We start from the raw sequence: 18,909 nt of genomic DNA, 5'->3' as shown, positions 1-18,909 counted from the left end.
ATATTCAATTTAATTTGATCTAGTCAAAATTTTTGCATAAAACTCACTTCGTTAACTTAAAAGTTGCCTATTTGAACAATTTTAAAAATTATGGTTAGGCCTTATTTTTTTATAAATCTACATTTGATTCTCTTAAATTTCTCTGAAATCCCAAATTTTTTTTCCAATTATTGCCAAACACCCCCCCCCCCCCCCGGGGACTAATTTTAAATTAATTTTTAATATCCAAAATTGTTTAAAATTTTAGATATTACATTAATTTTTTCATAAAATTAATCAATTCATCCCCAATCCTTACGCAGTGAGAAACATAGTGCATTCCAACATTCTTTTTTACCAGAGAAGAACACTGCTTTTCTAAATAAATCAACTAGAGCGTAACCAATGGTTACAATGACAACTTAACCCTTCATGAACGAAATATTTCTTAAAAGAAATGGACAACCTTAAGCGACTTTTTAAGGTGGAAAAGAAAGGAAGAAACTAATAGACCACGACAAGTTCCAGCGCTAGAATTGATTTAAATTTTCACTAGATTGATGAAACTAACAATTCATACAAAAAAAAGACCTACAATGGCAAGTTCAGAACCTGTGAGATTTTCTACATTAAACTGATACCGAATCAGCTTTATCTCCATCCCCACAACCCTCCCTAACCCCCGGCCCCTCTCTCATCTCAAACTATGACATCTCTCTAAACCTGGCAATCGCCTTCTTCTGGATGACAGTTCGATAACTGTCTCCAGCCTGCACCTCCAAGCTCGGGTCCAACTTCTTTTGCTGACTCCCCAATCCGGCCCTACTGTCAATGGCTTGTGCCTGCACCGGCTCTACCATTCCACTCCCGTCCTTCCCTAGTCCCTGCAAAACCAATCAGGAAGGAAACCCCACGAAACAAAAACCCAAAAAAAACAAAAGAAAAAACAAGCAACATCAGATGAAAAATCATACAAATACCCACCAGCTATAGCCTTATACCACACGCAAACTTCAAAACCCAATAGGTCATCCAAAGAAAATGTGCAAGACTACTTGCAACACAAATCTAATGAATAAAAAGACTGAAACAAAAATCCTATATCCATTGGAGGGGGGGGTGTCAGGACTTTGGAGAGGTATATAAAGAGCTTCTAGCACATATTCAACACTCAAAAATGTAAATGAGTTGAAAATGATACCAAGCCTTCCTGCCAGCCCATATTGCGAAGCATCCGGTTTCCCACATTACTCTCATCAATGGCTTTTTCTGCTGTAATCACCTCATAACTCTGTACATTGGCATCTCCAGAACCTCGTCCTCCACCCACACCAGGGGGGAAAGGCATTGAATCAGCTAAACCCCTTTTGAATGCTGTATCCCGATCTTGATAATTCAGGAATAAGCAAAACAGTGTTGCCCACAAGTTAATACAAATATCAAGAGGCAAACAGAGAATTGACCACTGAGTTCCTATGATCTTTCAAGCTTTTTTTTTTTTTTTTTTAAATAGAGATCTAAGAGGCACATTCAACAAGGACCCTCATCAGTTGATGTCAAAAGTTACTGCACAATAAATTTTTAAGTAAGCTTACTTGAATCCTTAATCCCAACATCAGATGCATCATCCCCAATTGAAGACAAGGAACCATACAAGCTCCTCCTCTCAGCTGCACGATCCCTATAGGTAGTTTGAGGCTGTTCCTTGTGAGCAGAACCTGGCTGCAGTGGCATCTCAGAGAACCTTCTCTTCCCACTTCCAGTAGCCACAGGTGGCACATAAGAGCCCAAAGCAGATGCATCAGTCCTAAAGGGTGTCACAGTTGTGTGACCGTCTGTACTTGATGACGAACTTGTACTGTATGCAGTGGCAGATGAGGACGAAACTCCCAATACTCCAGAATATGAAGTATCTGACTTCGCTATACCCCTTCCAGACCCTCTAATTACCCCCATCAAAGTGCCTCCTGAGCTGTTACTAACAGCCTTTGGCCTATCTTCAGCCTGTAAACTAACAGATGGAGCCACTGTAGTTGTGGCGGTAAATCCAAGATTGGTGGTAATATTCTCTTTCATGGTTGCAACATCCATTTTTAACCTGCTCTTACTGGATGCTCCAACAGAACTGGGTCGTTCTTCAGCCGAAGCAGAAGGCTGATTGTCATCAAGAGCCACACGAGGTGCTTGTCCTTCATGGCTCCTCTGCTTCCACATAGTCAGCACATTACTCATTTTCTTCTTGTTGGCCAGAATACTGCTCTTTGAAGCAAGCCTAATCTCTTTCATTTTTTCTTTTTCTTTCTTTTCTGCTGCTATTGCTGCATTAGCCGCAGCCTGTACAGCATCTGGTAATGATGTGACCTTCTCATTTGATGTTATTGTTGCAGCTGGTGCAGAAATAACTACCTTTCTGCTAAAACCATCAGATGCCTTGGAAACTTCAGTTTGTTTTCCATCCATTTTGTTGTCACTCTGATTCGTGCAGGGGACATACTGTTGACTTTGGTGATCGTAGGAATACCAAATCCCATTGTTACCATCATAATATAAACCTGAAGAACACAATTATGAAAACAAAATTAACGCTAGAAACTGCAACATGGATCAATTATCTTCATCTGCCCACCAACAGTAAATACACCAATTCATGTCTTTCATTTCTTGGTACAGAAAAGAATTATCATATATAGATTCAACATTCCAATACTTGCATAAAAGAATACAGCAAAAAAGACAGTATAATTCAAGACTACAATGACAATTTTCAACAGGGAGAGTGCAACGAGTCTGGAATTTACACATCATCATTCTACTTTGTTCATAATAGAATGCTATTGAAATTGGGCAGTAAGGTTATATGTGAATCATTGTTTATAAGAAACAACAAATGTGACAAGCTTAAATTGAATAAAAAAAATAAAACAGCAGAACTTGTAGGGTGGAAACATTTTTAAGAAAACCAAAAATGGCAGCCGAACAGCTTCTATTCATCCCATTGGATGGCTCGCCTAGCACCAGTCAAAAATATTTCTCCCCTTCAATACAAAGTATATGGAGTGATGCCTCTAATTCATCACTCTCAGTGGTGTCTTAAAATACAAATTACTGCCTGAAATTAACTACAAAAATCAATTTAATTACCAATGTTATCTTTTTCTTAATCAATCCACAGGGTGAAGAGCATTAACAAGCCTACCCTGACACCAAAATCCAAGTCGGGCAAGCAAACATATAATGCAATGGTCATCTGACAACAAGAGACCAAACAAGAGGCCCTTCAAAAAGATTGAATGGCACAATACAAACAAGTAATTAATTCAAATATTTAATAGATTACGAAGTTGTGTGATTCTGGATGCCAGCTATGGCCCAAGTCCAGTAGAACTGCAACTCAATGAGCAGAACAAACGAAAAATGTTGTCCTCCATAAACATGCTGATATTTTGGGCGCTTTGAGCCTGCAGCCCATGTGATGCAACATTAGATTCCATGATACACAAACATGAACGCAAAGATACATGTCATGAGTCACATAAATGGACATCGATCTCAACTAGTTAAGATCACACCTAGGGAGTAGGAAGATCTAAAAGAATGAAGAATCTTCTAGATGATACTAGAAGGTTCTAGAAATTCTTAAGATCACTAGAGTTCTCTAGAAGGTTCTACGGCTCCGTAGAAGATCCTATAGAAGTACAAGCTATTGAGATGCTTCTAGTAGGTTGTGTAAATATCTATAGATATACCATTACATAATTGACATATGGCACAATTCTAGCCACATATTCTTTCCAGGGGTGCCCATAAATAGAGTAAGGCCTCATTTGTAAAGGCTTCCAAGAAAGGTGTACTATTTTAAAGTGTACAAAGCCCTTCCCAAAACACCCCTGAGTGTTTATTTTGCCATTCTCTTCCATGTTCTTTCAATCCAACACTACATTTGAGAAAGTAAGGCTGAACTTAGGTTTTCTCCAGTGAAGGAATTGAGAAGCTTAAGTGCTGCACGGGTGGTGGAAAATTAAGCCTGTGACACATAGCTTTGACAATTACAACAAAAAAAACAAAAAAAAAAGAAAAGAAACACATTCTTAACAAATCAAACCTGTATTTCCATCATAATAGAACCCAGAGGCAGCATCATAATAGTAGCCAGATGCTTCATCCCATACGAAACCCGATTGTGGAGCAGAAGCATCCTTTGGACCAGAAACCTCTCCACCACCATGCTGCTTCCCAACAGTGGACTGCTTATCATCTGGATTATATTCCTTTGGTGCCCATCCAACAGCATCATACTACAAGCATGATGAAAACTTTCAATCAGGTTTGTCAAGCACACTAAGTATGACTGCATCTAAGCAGTACAATAACAAATAAAAAGGAATATAATCCAGTCAAGTATAATGTGCATCTCTTAGCACTTTCGAAACCAACCACAGTTCCAGAGTGCTTGCTTCATGAGCTATCATTGCAAGGAATCATTTCCCCTAAATCACAGTATAACTCAGCCCAGTAAAAGAACCAAACGAAGCAAACTATGGTTAATCCAAGACAAGCAACAGATGCATACAGCATTCACTGAGATGGTTGGCCAAGTAGGCCCAGGCTTGCTCCTATAGGATTTCTAATCACATGTGATCATGAGTTCAATTCCTGTCCCATGCACCAGCTGTGCTCTAGGATTAGATTCATTTGCACCTTGTAGGGGGGCATAGCAAAAATCATCCCCTTACTCCCTTTTTTAATTTAACGACAATAGAAGATGTATATACCAAAAAATAAATGCTATAAAAGTTATGAAATCAAAGTTATATAGCACAGACGACAAAAAAAAAAAAAAAAAGAGCAGGTAGCAACACAACAGCAGTTGTCTATGAGAAAAATTATGATGGGGCAGACATTTTGATCTTTTCCACAGTAACACCAAGTAAAATGAAAAATATTTGGAAAACGCTGAACATAAACTATCACACACTAGAAATGAGGGCCTAGGAAGCATATAAGACCCCAGGTTCCTTTTTTAGTTCATCAGACATTTCTCCCCTTCCATTCTTAAAACACTAATTTCCATAAGAGTATTATCAAAAAAAAAAATTCCCCTATGAAATGACATCCTTATTCTTTGTGGGAGAATCAACCATTCAGACACACACATAGAGACCGAAACACATACAGACAAAGAATACAACAATTCAGAAAATATAGGATACTCACCTATGGAGCCTCAAAAAAAAATATACCTTGAATATTATTACCTATTTTTGTGGACTAATGACCAAAAATACTAAAACTATTTAATAAAACATCAATAATCTAATATGAACTCATCATTCAATTGATACAATGAATAAAAGGAGTTCCCGTTGCTTGAGCTCTCAACTTTGCAAGGGGCAAGGGAGAGCTGTTTTTGTAATCTACCTTGCCTTACCTTTCCAAATAGACCATTTCTACAATTCAAACCTATCACCTTTTAGTCCCAAAGGACCAATCTTACCATTGCTTCAACAACTATTAGTAATAAATATATTGAAAAAGATTATAAAAAAGACCACCAACCCACCATGAAGATAACATTGAATCTATAATAATAATACCATAAACATCATTCAACATACCAAATCAAAGAAGATGAAAAACCTTTTTCCCTGGAGTTGTAGTTTGGGCAGAATTTCACATTCTGTATTCTTCATCAAATAAGTTATTGTACTTGCATTCTAAAAACAATTCTACTAAGAACCTCATTGAGTCTTAAGGCACGTCTAACCCTAGACACATCATACACATGTACAAAAATTAGTTAAAACATTATGACACCCTATTTGGCATGTCCATATATTTCCCATCATGTCCATTGCCTATCCATGTGCACTACTTCTTAGGACCTGGAAGACACCCAAAATAAAGTGTGTTTTCTTTTTCAAGGGGCCAAAAATCAAGACTTGGTAAATAGCAGTTTACATCTACCTTTGTCTAAAAAATCAGTCGGGACATAATAAAGTTGGGTAATAGTGAAACTTACACCAAGGGAACAAGCTGAGTGCTGCTCGTTGGCTGCTTGTTTAAATGTTAAGGTCAAACTGTTGATTGTCCTCTTTCAATGCCGGGCTAGCTAGAGAACTTTGTTTTCTTGGAAAATGTTATACCATTTTAAGGGTAGTGAGCATACTTTGTTAAGAACCTTCACTCGGGCCTACATACATACATGATGTCTCTTTATTCAAGACACCAAAGAGGCATAAAGACTTAAACAGGACACAAGGATTTTCATTTCAAGGAATCCATCATAACTTTTAAATGCCATGTACTGGATTGGGATAATGTTTAGTCTTCCCCTGTTTATGGAAGTTTTAGGGAATATAAAACTTGGGTTTTTCCAACAAGGGCAATTTGCAGAAATGATGGTGAAAGTATCCTCTTAGAGGTATTGGGTTGTGAAGATGGGAAATGATCCTTGAGTATGGCTATCAATGGGAGGACAGGCAATTATAGTGATGGATCTCCCTATGGGTGCAACTTATAGAGAGGGAAAATGCAGATGCAGGTTACACATGACGTTCGGTTTCATTTTATTTCATGTTGTGAAAATATGGAAGGTGAATTCTCCGTTCATGTGACATCATTTCGTCCCTGTGATTCAAGGATAGTAGACTCAATCACTATGTTCTTGGCCAGCTCCATAGGCATTATCGTGATAATCCCATGGTAAGCTAGGAGGAGAATAAATGGGTTTGGTAACAATCAACGGGCATTTTTTGCTCATTCTACAATGCCTTTGTGTCCAGGGGACTTCTGTTTTCCTTAGAAAGCAATTTTCAGAACAGAACCTCCTCTAGGTGACCTCTTTCTTTTACCTTCTCACAGCTCCAGTTCTTATTCGTAGTAACTCCTATTGCAGGAAGCAACCTTGTGACAGGTTGGTGATCTATATGTAAAGAGAATAATATCATAAACACCTTGTTTCTTCACTACGCAATGGCAAGGAAAGTTTGGTGGATGCTTCTCTCTTTTTGGCATTCATAGTGATTTTTGTTTATTATTTTATGTTGGCCTGAGATTGAGCTTGTCCCTATGTGCAATGTGGTGAAAGTGACATGAAAGGAATAGCAGAACTATTGGAGTTGAGCATTGTATGTTTTTTTTAATGGAAGTATGAAACTTCTGCTCTCTTTTTGTATTTCCTTTTAGCATATATTCTCTGGGAAAATGCTACATACACAAACAACCTCACAAACTGATGTGGCACACAAAATTCATAATACTTCTACCCAAAATTAACAACAGCTCATAATAGCGAGCAGATCTATTGTTAATTTTGGGTAGTACTATTATGAATTTTTTGTAATATGAGCAAATCTATTATTAATTTTGGATAGAAATATTATGAATTTTGTGAGTCATGTCAATTGGTCAGGGTTGTTTGCGTGTATAACATAGCTACATTCTCTGTGCACATTCCAGATAACATATATTTCCCACAACTACTTTGTCAAGAGAACATATTGATGCCTACTTAGATTTAGGGGTGTCATCCCAGTTAGAACCGAACCAGAGTTTTCAAAAACTGGACTATATAGAGTAGGCCAGTCACTATATATGGATAGCCAACATGAAAGACATCAATATATGCACACCTGTTGAGCAAATGTTGCAGCCTCAATTGCAGCAGCAGCAAGACTGCTTGACTGAGAAGATCCTGATGGCCCTGATCCTGGTCCAAGAATGCTTTTTGCATAAGCTACTCGCAGAATCTGCCCATTCTTCTCAAGGGTTGTTCCATTTGTTGCTTCAAGAGCTTTGGTAGCATCCTCAACCTACAGAACAAGAAAATCAAAAGAAAAATTCTATGTCTAGAAAGCTAATTCTATAACAAACAGAAAATATAGAAAAGAATAAAAACAATGAAGACTAAAAAGACCAGAAGGCCTTCAGAAGTGGAGTTCGCAGGTTAAATAGAAAGATGTAGACAGTAATGATTCCTTCAAACTATACTTGAGATATGCACATACAAATAGATGCGGCAAGTTTTTTCCCAAAAAAACAAGAGACAATCTTTGAAGAGTAAAACCATACATAGTGATTGTGCAGTCCAAAGCTTGACAATAGTACATGGGGAATATAAAAAAAGTAAAAAAATTAATTCCCTTTCTTTTGCTTTTCTTTCTTGGGAGGTAAGAATGCATGTATAAAAAGGAAGGCAACTTAAAGGGGAGAACCTTATACAAAACAGCAACTGGCAGGTGTCCCTCGTACAAAAGGAAAAAACACCATCTAGCCTCAACCTACTAGGTGCAACTGGCTACATGGATGCTACCTCCATAACAAGAGATCCAAAGGTTTTTAATCTAGCTGTCAGCCCTAGAACAACCCTCCTTCGCTGGGGCTACAGGATCAACTGTGATGAAAAGTAATACCTTAAAAACTAAGAGCAAAAATAAAGATAATCCAAAAACTGTATAAAAGATATACAAAAACAAGAATCCATCTTCAAACCAAGCAAAGAAGATTAAACAACATAGTTCTTCTTTCAAAACCAAACTCTCTAAGGCTCCAAAAGCTCTCCTATTTATTTCTCACCAAACATAAAAAGGAATAGTCATCCACATGAATGTCCCTATCGATGATAGGAGTCTCCTTCAAAAGTGTAACATAGAACTCGGCATAACCCAGTGCACCCCCAAAATGGCAAACACAGAACTCCAAACCTCCCAATAAACTGGACTGTGGAGAAGGTTATGGCCAACTAGTTCCCATTATTTTTACAAAAGTAGCACACATCTCTAAACCACTTGCATGCACCTCCTCAAACTATTATTCTATTAGTAATTAAAATAGTTCCATGAGTAGCCATCCACACAAAGAAGGCAACACTAGTAGGGTGCTTGTCCTTCAGACAACTTCCCAAGACAAGACTAAGAGACCCCTGTCACATAGTGCCCCATATAAAGGATGAACAGTAAAGGTGTCCACAACAGGCTCCATACGGACCATACCGATCTACCTCCCATGCCCAATCGTAGGACAAGCTGTCAAGTCTCGAATTTGAGACTTGGACAATTCTGAGAGAACTAAAGGTTTGGAGAGGAAAAGGACTGAGAATTTGAAGTAGAGAGGGAGAAAAAAAGAGGGGGAAAGAACCGAATGCTTTTCATTGATAGTTCCCATCCTCTTGTACAATACCTTTTATAGGCTAGCACCCTCGGTTTGTTAATGTAACCGACTAGGTACAATCGGCCTAAGAGGTAACCCCGCCAACCACATGCTACTATCCGTTTGTTATTGCTTCTATATGCTTATTACAATTATGCCCTCAGGCTTGTGACAATCCCCTCTCCTTGAAATCTTCCTTGTCCCCAAGGAAGGTGAGTAGTTAAGCAGCTCATGGAAATTGTTTCAGCAGCTATGGTAGGTATTCCCAAGTGGTATTCTCGAGGTGTCAGTGTGACCACTGGACCAACACTTGAATGAGAGGTAAGGGCCCTTGATGGACTACCCTTTTGTCTATGATAGCTAGAGGTTCCACCTCTCCTTCTACGTCTTCATTTGCTGGCAGCGGGTCAAGGCTAACAGTAGCATTAGGCTCCACATACTTCTTCGAGAGAGAGACATGAAAGATTGGATGGCATTCCGCGCTCGAAGGCAACTATAGCTTGTAGGCCACTTTACCCATCCGTTCTAGTATGCGAAACGGTCCAAAGTACTTTGGACATAGCTTGGTGGGGGTTGTAGCAAAGAAAGAGTGATGTAGGAATCGTCTAACCTTTAGAAAGACCTGATCCACCACATTGAGATTCCTATCACTTCTCCTGCGATCAGCAGCTTGTTTCATTTTGTTATTAGATGTAGCTAACTCTTGCTTGAATATAGAGAGCATCTCCTTTCTGCTTTGTAAGTATTCCGCCGCATTGGTTCGTGTCTCCATGAAGTCAGTCATAGCAGGCAATGTAGATGTCTTGTATCCGGATAGAGCCTCAAAAGGGGTCTTCTTGATTGAGTTGTGGTAGCTTGTATTATACCACCACTGTGCTAAGGATAGCCACCTTCCCCAGCTCTTAGGCTTTGCAAAACACATACATCCTAAATAGGACTCCAAGCACTGATTGACTCTCTTGGTCTACCCATCTGACTCAAGATGGTATGTAGATGACATGTGAAGACCCACCCCTAGGCCTTTGAACAGCTCCAACCAGAAGTAGCTGGTAAATATTTTGTCTCGATCTAAGACTATGGATTTAGGTATCCCGTGCATCTTAGCCACCATATCAATGAACACTCGAGCAACTTCCTGGGCTGTGAATGGATGTGTGAGGCTGATGAAGTGGGCAAACTTTGTTACTTTGTCAACCACTACTAGGATCACGTTTTTGCCTTCAGACTTGGGTAGGCCCTCAATAAAGTTCATGGATATCTCTTCCCATGCGTGCTCTAGCATAGCCAGTGGTTGCAGTGGTTGTAACAACCCCGGGTAAGCCAATTGTTCATGCTTGCATCATTGGCATGTCATGTAAGCTGCCACAAATCCCATCACCTCTTTTTTAAGCCTTGGCCAAAAGAACATTTGTCGACCTCTATAATAGGTAGCTCTGACCCCTGAGTGCCCACCTAGAGGAGAGCTATGTAGTGCCTGCAATATCTTGGATTTTAATTGTCTATCATCCCCCCCAACTAATCTGCCCTTAAACCTAACCTGATTAGACCATTGGAGATGAAGTACCCCTGTTCACTATTATGCCTGATTGCCAACTAGGCCTGTAGGGATTTAATCCATTTGGATTTATCATAGCTCTCAGTAACTTATGTGACCCAATCGAGTACCACATCTATAATGGCTTTACACACCCCTTCTTCTTCTCTTCTCAACAAGGCATCTGCCAGCCACAATATTTTCTTTACCCTTCCTATACTGTATCACATAATCCAAGCACAGTAATTTTGATACTCCCTTCCTTTGTAGATGTGTATGCAATCTTTGTTATAGAAGGTGTCTCAGACTCTCATGGTCTGTCCTTATTATGAATGTGGCTCCATCCAAGTAGTGCCTTCATTTGTCGATAGCTACAATCATTGCTAGCAATTCTTTTTTATACACACTTAGTCCCCAATGCTTAGCAGCCAGTGCCTGGCTAATGTAGGCCAAGGGTCTTCCTCACTGTATCAACACTACTCCTACCCCAATGTTGCATTCATCTGTCTCAATCACAAAGGGATTAGAAAAATTAGGTAGGGCCAGAACTGAGGCTTGTGTCATTGCCCTTTTAAATGTAGGCCAAGTAGTGCCTTCATTTGTCGATAGCTACAATCATTGCTAGCAATTCTTTTTTATACACACTTAGTCCCCAATGCTTAGCAGCCAATGCCTGGCTAATGTAGGCCAAGGGTCTTCCTTGTTGTATCAACACTACTCCTACCCCAATGTTGCATTCATCTGTCTCAATCACAAAGGGATTAGAAAAATCAGGTAGGGCTAGAACCGAGGCTTGTGTCATTGCCCTTTTAAGTGTAATGAAAGCAGTCTCGGCTTGGGAATTCCATCTGAAGTTGTCTTTCTTGAGTAACTCAATCAAGGGTTTACTGATTACCCCATAATGTTGTATAAATCTCCTGTAATATCCTATTAGCCCTAAGAATCCCCTCAACTCCCTTTTAGACGAAGGCTTAGGCCATTCCAACATGGCAGCAATTTTACTGGGGTTTGTACTGATCCCTTGACCTGAGATGATATGCCTTAAATATTCCACCTCACCGTTTGCAAAGGAACACTTTGAGAGTTTCACATATAATTGGTTGGCTTTCAGGATTTCAAAGATGGTTTTAAGGTGGGTTAGGTGTTGTTTGAGATTGGGGTTGTAGACCAAAATGTCATCAAAGAGTATCAGGATAAATTTCCTTAGGTAGGGCGCAAATAGATGATTCATAAGAGCCAAGAAAGTGGCTAGGGCATTAGTGAGCCCAAATGGCATCACCCAGAATTCATAGAGGCCCCGGTGTATTCTGAAGGCCATTTTCTATATGTCTGCAAGGTTCATCCGAATTTGATGATACCCTGCCTTGAGGTCTAATTTAATGAAGATGGCAACCCCATTTAGTTCATCAAGTAGGTCTTCAATCAAGGGGATAGGAAATTTATTTTTCACAATGAGGTCATTTAGTTGTTTATAATCTATGCAAAAGCGCCAGGTGCCATCCTTTTTTATAAGAAGTACGAAAGATGTAAAAGGGCCCTGGCTAGGCTGAATAATTGAAGCATTGAGCATGCTTTTTACTTGTTTTTCAATTTCAGCCTTTTGGTAAGGAGGGTAATGGTAGACTTGGATATTGACGGGCTCGGAGTTGGGTTTTGTTACGGATAAAGAGCCTTATCATTTAGAAGATAAGGAATGGCGGTTAAAAGATGAGAAGATAAGGAAGCATGAAGATAAATCAAGTTTAAGTATTTTGTATAAATCTGTAAATTATAGGTGATTATGTTCCTAATTATTAGTTTGTTATCCTCTCCTAGTTTTTAGGAGATTTATTAGCATTCTTCTTGTATATATAGGGTTTCAAACCCATGGAATAATTAAGAGAGATTTTCTATTCAATCCAAACTCTCTCAACATGGTATCAGAGCTTGGTATTTAGGGAATTCTGTTTAGGCCTTCATTGCCCTTTTTTCCCTGACTAAATACCATTCCGGCCTGTTCTTTATTTCGTTTCTTGAAGCAATCAAAGTCGGTTACGACTTTCTTCTTCACCCGATATTCTTTCATCGTTTTTCTTCATTCGTCTGGTTCATCATCCGAAGTTTCCCTAAGATGTCTACATTCTCCGAAACCAATCCTCCATCAGAAGTGGTTGAAACAAGCAGCCCGACAAAAGCTCCATTCACTGGATCCAGCAACTCAAGTAATGGAGGAGAGCTACAAAATCTCCAAGCAGCCTACCGGTTGAATGGGAGAAACTACCTAAAATGGTCCCAGCTTATCCGAACCTTTCTCAAAGGCAAAGGTAAGATAAGCCATCTCTTAGGGACTGGCCCTAAAGAAGGAGATCCCATGTTTGCTGCATGGGATGAGGAGGACTCTTTAGTTATGTCTTGGCTTTGGAATTCAATGATGCCCGAGATAAGTGATACGGTAATGTTTCTAACAACCGCTAAGGATATTTGGGAGGCTGTTAATCTCACATATTCTAAAGTGAAGGATGCAGCACAAATATATGAAGTCTGAACTAAGATTGCAGCAACCAATCAAGGGGTAAGATCTGTTACTGAGTACTCTAATATGCTGCAAACTCTATGGCAAGAATTAGATCATTATCAATGTCTAAAGATGAAATGTAGTGAAGATGCAGCCTTACATAAAAGATTTGTGGAAAATGAGAGAACCTATGATTTCTTGGCAGGTTTAAATATGGAGTTTGATGCAGTCAGGGTTCAAATACTTGGCAAAGAAGATATACCTTCTCTAAATGAGGTAATCTCTCTAATCCGGGCTGAAGAAGGGAGAAGAGGAGTTATGCTAGACACTGCTCCTATAGAAAAGTCAGCATTAATAGCATTAAGAGGTCCTAATCGGGGCCCTAAGGAGGAAAGGAAGTCTGCAGGAGATAAAACTTCCAACGATAGAGACTCACTATGGTGTACTTTTTGCAAGAAACCAAGGAATACCATAGAAAGATGCTGGAAGCTACATGGAAAACCATCTAAAGGAGGACAGATCGGGATCCAAAATCAAGCCTATATAGCCAACAATCAACAACTGCAGACAGAACACAAGCAAGGAGAACAAAAGGAGCAGGCAGATGGCTTGAACTTCAACCGAGCAGAAATTGAAAAGCTAAGAAACTTTCTAGATTCTCTTGAAAAGAAAGAAAAAGGTATTTGTTCCCTCGCACTTACAGGTATGTCCTCCAATTCTCTCACCTCACATGCTTCGGAAACAACCAAATCTAATTCTTGGATTCTTGATTCCGGGGCAACAGATCACATGACCCCTTTATCCCATTATTTTACCACCTATAGTCCTTGTTCAAGCTCAAAAAAGATAACACTAGCATATGGTTCTTTGACCACTATTGCTGGCCAAGGAAATATTATCCTTAGTAACCATCTAACCCTCAAAGATGTTCTTCATGTCCCTAAACTCTTCACCAACCTCATATCCATCCAAAAGCTTACCTTAGATAACAAATGCAGTGTTAATTTTTCTTCTACTTGCTGTGAAATTCAGGAACAGAGGTTGAAGAAAAGGATTGGGCTTGCTAAAGCTAGGGCTGGCCTATACTACCTTGAGGGATCCAATGGGGAAGAAAACAAGGACAAGGTGAATCTTGTGTCTTGTTTGGTGCAATCTAATAAAGACCAGATCTGGTTACATCACCATCGTCTTGGTCATCCTTCGTTTTCTACTCTTAGAGTTATGTTTCCAGCTTTGTTTAGGAGTTGTGATATTCAAGACTTTCATTGCCCTATTTGTGAATTTGCTAAACATAAGAGGGTGTCTTACCCTTCATCCAATAAAAGAACTTCTAGTCCATTCTCTCTTCTCCATAGTGATGTTTGGGGTCCTGCAACTGTTCCCAATCTTTCTGGGGCAAGGTGGTTCATAATATTTGTGGATGATTGCACTAGGGTAATGTGGTTGTTTCTTATGAAAAATAAATCTGAAGTAAGCATTATTTTTCCCACCTTCTATAACATGATTAGTACTCAATTTGGAGTACCAATCAAGAGGCTAAGGATTGATAATGCCAAAGATTTTTTCAATCAATCCCTGGCACATTTTTTCCAACAAAAAGGCATAATTCATGAATCATCTTGTCCATACACACCCCAACAAAATGGGGTGGCTGAGAGGAAAAATGGACATTTATTAGTTGTGACTAGGGCACTACTTTTCCACCATAATGTTCCAAAAAATTATTGGGGAGAGGCTGTCCTAACAGCCACTACCCTTATTAATAGACTGCCCTCTCAAACTCTTGATTCCTATAGCCCTCTTCAACTCTTAAGCAGCCATTTTCCTGATTTTCATATGTCTAGCTGTTGGACACCAAAAATATTTGGATGTGTCTCATTTGTTCATGTTCACAACCCTAATAGAGGCAAACTAGATCCCCGCGCTCTAAAATGCATTTTTATTGGATATTCCTCCAGCCAAAAGGGCTATAGGTGTTACCACCCTCCCTCCAAAAGGTTCTTTGTCTCGGCTGATGTTACTTTTGTGGAAAACTCTCCCTATTTTGATCACTCTCATGACAACACAAAATCTGCCGAAGAAAATCCAGTTATATTTCTACTTGATCTAAATCCCTCACCTCCGATTGGTATATGTGGATGATAATGTTGTGACCGGAAATGATGAAGAAGGTATGACTAGATTAAAGGAATGCCTAATTAAAGAGTTTGAAATTAAAGATTTGGGAAGGCTGAAATACTTCTTGGGCATAGAAGTTGCACAATCAAAAGAAGGCATCTTTATTTCTCAACAAAAGTATATTGTGGACTTGCTAAAAGAAACTGGGCTGCTAGGTTGTAAGGCTGCGACTACTCCAATTGAATTTAACCACAAATTGGGGGAGGTTCCAGAAGATAAAGAAGCAAAGAATCCTACCAAAGGCTAGTAGGAAAACTAATTTATCTAGCACACACCCGGCCAGATATTGCATATGCAGTGGGGGTGGTCAGTCAATTTATGCATTGTCCGAAAGAAACTCATCTTAAAGCGGTTTTTAGAATACTTCATTACTTGAAAGGGACACCAGGGAAAGGCATTATGTTCAAAAGGGGACAGAATATGATACTTGAAGCCTATACTGATGCAGATTATGCAGGATCAATGATGGACAGAAGATCTACATCCAGTTATTGCACCTTTCTAGGGGGCAATCTTGTCACTTGGAGAAGCAAAAAACAAAATGTGGTGGCCCGGTTGAGTGCAGAGGCAGAGTTCAGATCCATGGCACTAGGAGTATGCGAGTTACTTTGGTTAAAAATCTTGTTAGATGATTTGAAGATCACTTTGGTGGAACCTATGAGGCTATATTGTGACAACAAATCAGCAATCAACATTGCTCACAATCCAGTACAACATGATAGAACCAAACATGTTGAGGTGGACAGACACTTCATTAAGGAAAAATTGGAAAGTGGTTTAATATGTACTCCATATATATCATCTTGTGAACAAATTGCAGATATTCTCACTAAAGGGTTGCCTACAGTTGTGCATCAAAAGTTGACTAGCAAGCTTGGAATGGATGACATCCATTCTCAATCTTGAGGGGGAGTGTTACGGATAAAGAGCCTTATCATTTAGAAGATAAGGAATGGCGGTTAAAAGATGAGAAGATAAGGAAGCATGAAGATAAATCAAGTTTAAGTATTTTGTATAAATCTGTAAATTATAGGTGATTATGTTCCTAATTATTAGTTTGTTATCCTCTCCTAGTTTTTAGGAGATTTATTAGCATTCTTCTTGTATATATAGGGTTTCAAACCCATGGAATAATTAAGAGAGATTTTCTATTCAATCCAAACTCTCTCAACAGGTTTCAAGGGTATGGAATGGTTGAAAAGTCAGTTTGGGGGCAGTGTGTGTGGTTCAACAAATAAGTCCTTGAATTCTAAGAGTAATGGATGTAATTCAATAGGGTAAGTTACCTTTGCAAAGAGGTCAGGAGGGCCCTCTTGTTCTCCCCCATCCATCTCCATGGCTTGGATGGAAAACATTTGAGATATCTGCCCTTTCCTTTAGATAACAGCCTTTGTAGCCTTTTGCCCGTGATCACCTTACATTCTCCTACCTCTAGGCTCCTCTTTAATGTCAGCTTATTTCCTTTCAGATCCAGAGTGACTTCTAATTTATTAAAGTCGAATGTCAAAGGACTTACTATCCTCATCCAGTCCACCCCTAGGACTATGTCACAACCTCCTAACTCCAAAATTCTCAAGTCAGTAGAAAACTCCTCCCCTTACATCAGCCATTTAAACCCCACACTTTTATAATGGTTGTACATCTTGTTCTCGTTGGCTACGGTTATTGATAAGGCAGTAGTATCCATGAGTGTGCACCCCAATTCAGTGACAGTCACTTCATTGAGGAAGCTATGGGTGCTGTCACTGTCAATCAATACCATGATCTTTCTCTTGCCCACTCTACCTTCCCCCTTAATGATTTTCCCTGCAGGTCCCCCCTTGAGTGCATGAAATGAAATTTGCCTCCCTTTGTCAACAAGGTCATGTTGGAGGGTCTCTTCCATCATCTCCTCACTATCCTCTTGCTCTTTCCTAGCTATCTTCTCCTCACCTCCTTCCATGTTCAATCGTTGCCTTCGGCATTGATGGCCAGGACTATAAGCGTCCCCACACTTGTAACACAACCTTATCTGTCTCATGTGCTCCATAGTGGGATTTCTGATAGTCAAGGCCTACTGATTTCCTTTTGATGGGCCTGAAGCCATTGCCACTCCCACCTCCCTAGTGTTTCCACTAGGAGGTAGACTAATCAAGGGAATAGTACGAGAGAAAGCCTTATTTCTCTTACAAATTGCTTCCAACGTCAATTCTTGTAACCAGGTTTTCTCTATTGCCTACCTAACGGTGGTTGGCATTATCATCTTAACCATCAATCTCAACTCATCCTTAAGCCCGCTAATAAAGTTGGACACAAAGTATTGTTCAGTAAGTGTTGGTTGAGCACTCCACATTAAGGCTCATGACTCCTCAAACTTTTCCAGATACTCTGTTACAGTCCCTCTTATTTGAGTTTATTGAATTCTTCTATCACATTGTCACGACCCCAAGGATATATTAGTAATACATGTCATATGTTTTCCTTATTAGTTGCATTTTATGTTGTTGTTAGCATCTTCAATTGTAAGCCTATAAATAGACTTGAGTAGTTAGAAAAAGAGGCTTAATGAATGATTTGAATCTCAATTCCCTCTCTCAATACTCTCACACGGCTTTTCTCTCTCTCCCTCAATTCTGTTCTGTTCTTCCTTGCCCTCTTCTTTGCTCTATCTTCCTCAAACTCTTATCCAAATTCCTTCCTAAACCCTAGCTAAACCCTAGGGTTATGTCAATTGGTATCAGAGCTCCCGTTCCTCGGCCGACTTTCTTTGTTGTTTCTCGGAATTAGAAGACGACTTTAATAGCTGAATTCAGAAACATAAGGCCACGAAATTGATTGAGCAGTGACTTGTGTGATTCCGTGTAGCAAAGGCGATTCTGTGCAGTGAATTCCAAAGGTTGATTTTCGGAATTGGAAGGTTGTCGCGGTCAGAAGCAAGCCTTCAACGATTGAGATCAAGGCAATTTTCGCAAGTGGCAATTTAAGCGATCTTGTTCAGAAGCAAATTCCACAAGCGGTATCAGCAGAGCTCAGTGAATCGTAGAAGCAAGTTCCAAAGCTGACTAAGGAGATTTCCAAACGGTTGGATTTCAATTGTCAAAATTGATAGCGATGAGTGTCGGCTCGGATTTGAAGGAGAAGTAGGTGGATTGGCTCGGCTAGGATTCTGGTGATTTTGTTCGGAATTGAGGATGAGCAAGCTAGGCGATTCAAGGAGCAATGAATTTCGAAGAATTGAAGTAGAGCATTGAGCGAATCAAGAATTGAGGAGAATTCCTATCAGAGGTCGGTGATTGGGTAAGTGGACGCAGGCTTGGGCGATTACCATAAGAATCCAAGCAATGCTAGAATCCGCGACGAATCTGATATAGAACAAGAGGATCGTGATCTGCATGCGGCCATAAGCTATTGCTCTGAGCGACAAAATCAAATCAGGTAAGGAGGAGTTACGCAACGGAAGTTACTTCAAAAGCAAGACAGTGGACGGTGATTGGGTGCCGACTCTGCTGGGGCTAGCCTTAAATTAGTTTGATTCCAGCAAACTCGCTGCATGTGATTGAGGCGAAAGTCAGGAACAGAATTTCAGATCTAAGTTGCG

General features: G+C 39.7%; 1 protein-coding gene across 2 annotated transcripts in view; it reads right to left on the bottom strand.

Moving 5' to 3' along the window:
• Window positions 1-515: 515 nt before the first annotated feature.
• The window catches only part of LOC127813546 (SUPPRESSOR OF ABI3-5), a 29,780-nt gene continuing 11,386 nt past the window's right edge, over window positions 516-18,909 (bottom strand). For both annotated transcript variants that reach the window (XM_052354566.1, XM_052354565.1), the window contains exons 12-16: window positions 7,611-7,790; window positions 4,082-4,274; window positions 1,575-2,531; window positions 1,181-1,365; window positions 516-863 (exon numbers count right to left, since the gene is read on the bottom strand). In XM_052354566.1, coding sequence (XP_052210526.1) covers window positions 684-863; window positions 1,181-1,365; window positions 1,575-2,531; window positions 4,082-4,274; window positions 7,611-7,790 — 1,695 coding nt within the window. In that variant the 3' untranslated portion in view covers window positions 516-683. The remainder of the gene's footprint in view (window positions 864-1,180; window positions 1,366-1,574; window positions 2,532-4,081; window positions 4,275-7,610; window positions 7,791-18,909) is intronic.

This window comes from Diospyros lotus, chromosome 11, assembly GCF_014633365.1.
Source record: "Diospyros lotus cultivar Yz01 chromosome 11, ASM1463336v1, whole genome shotgun sequence".
Taxonomy (NCBI): domain Eukaryota; kingdom Viridiplantae; phylum Streptophyta; class Magnoliopsida; order Ericales; family Ebenaceae; genus Diospyros; species Diospyros lotus.
Note: the sequence above shows the minus strand (reverse complement) of the source record. Positions and strands in the feature narration are given on the sequence as shown.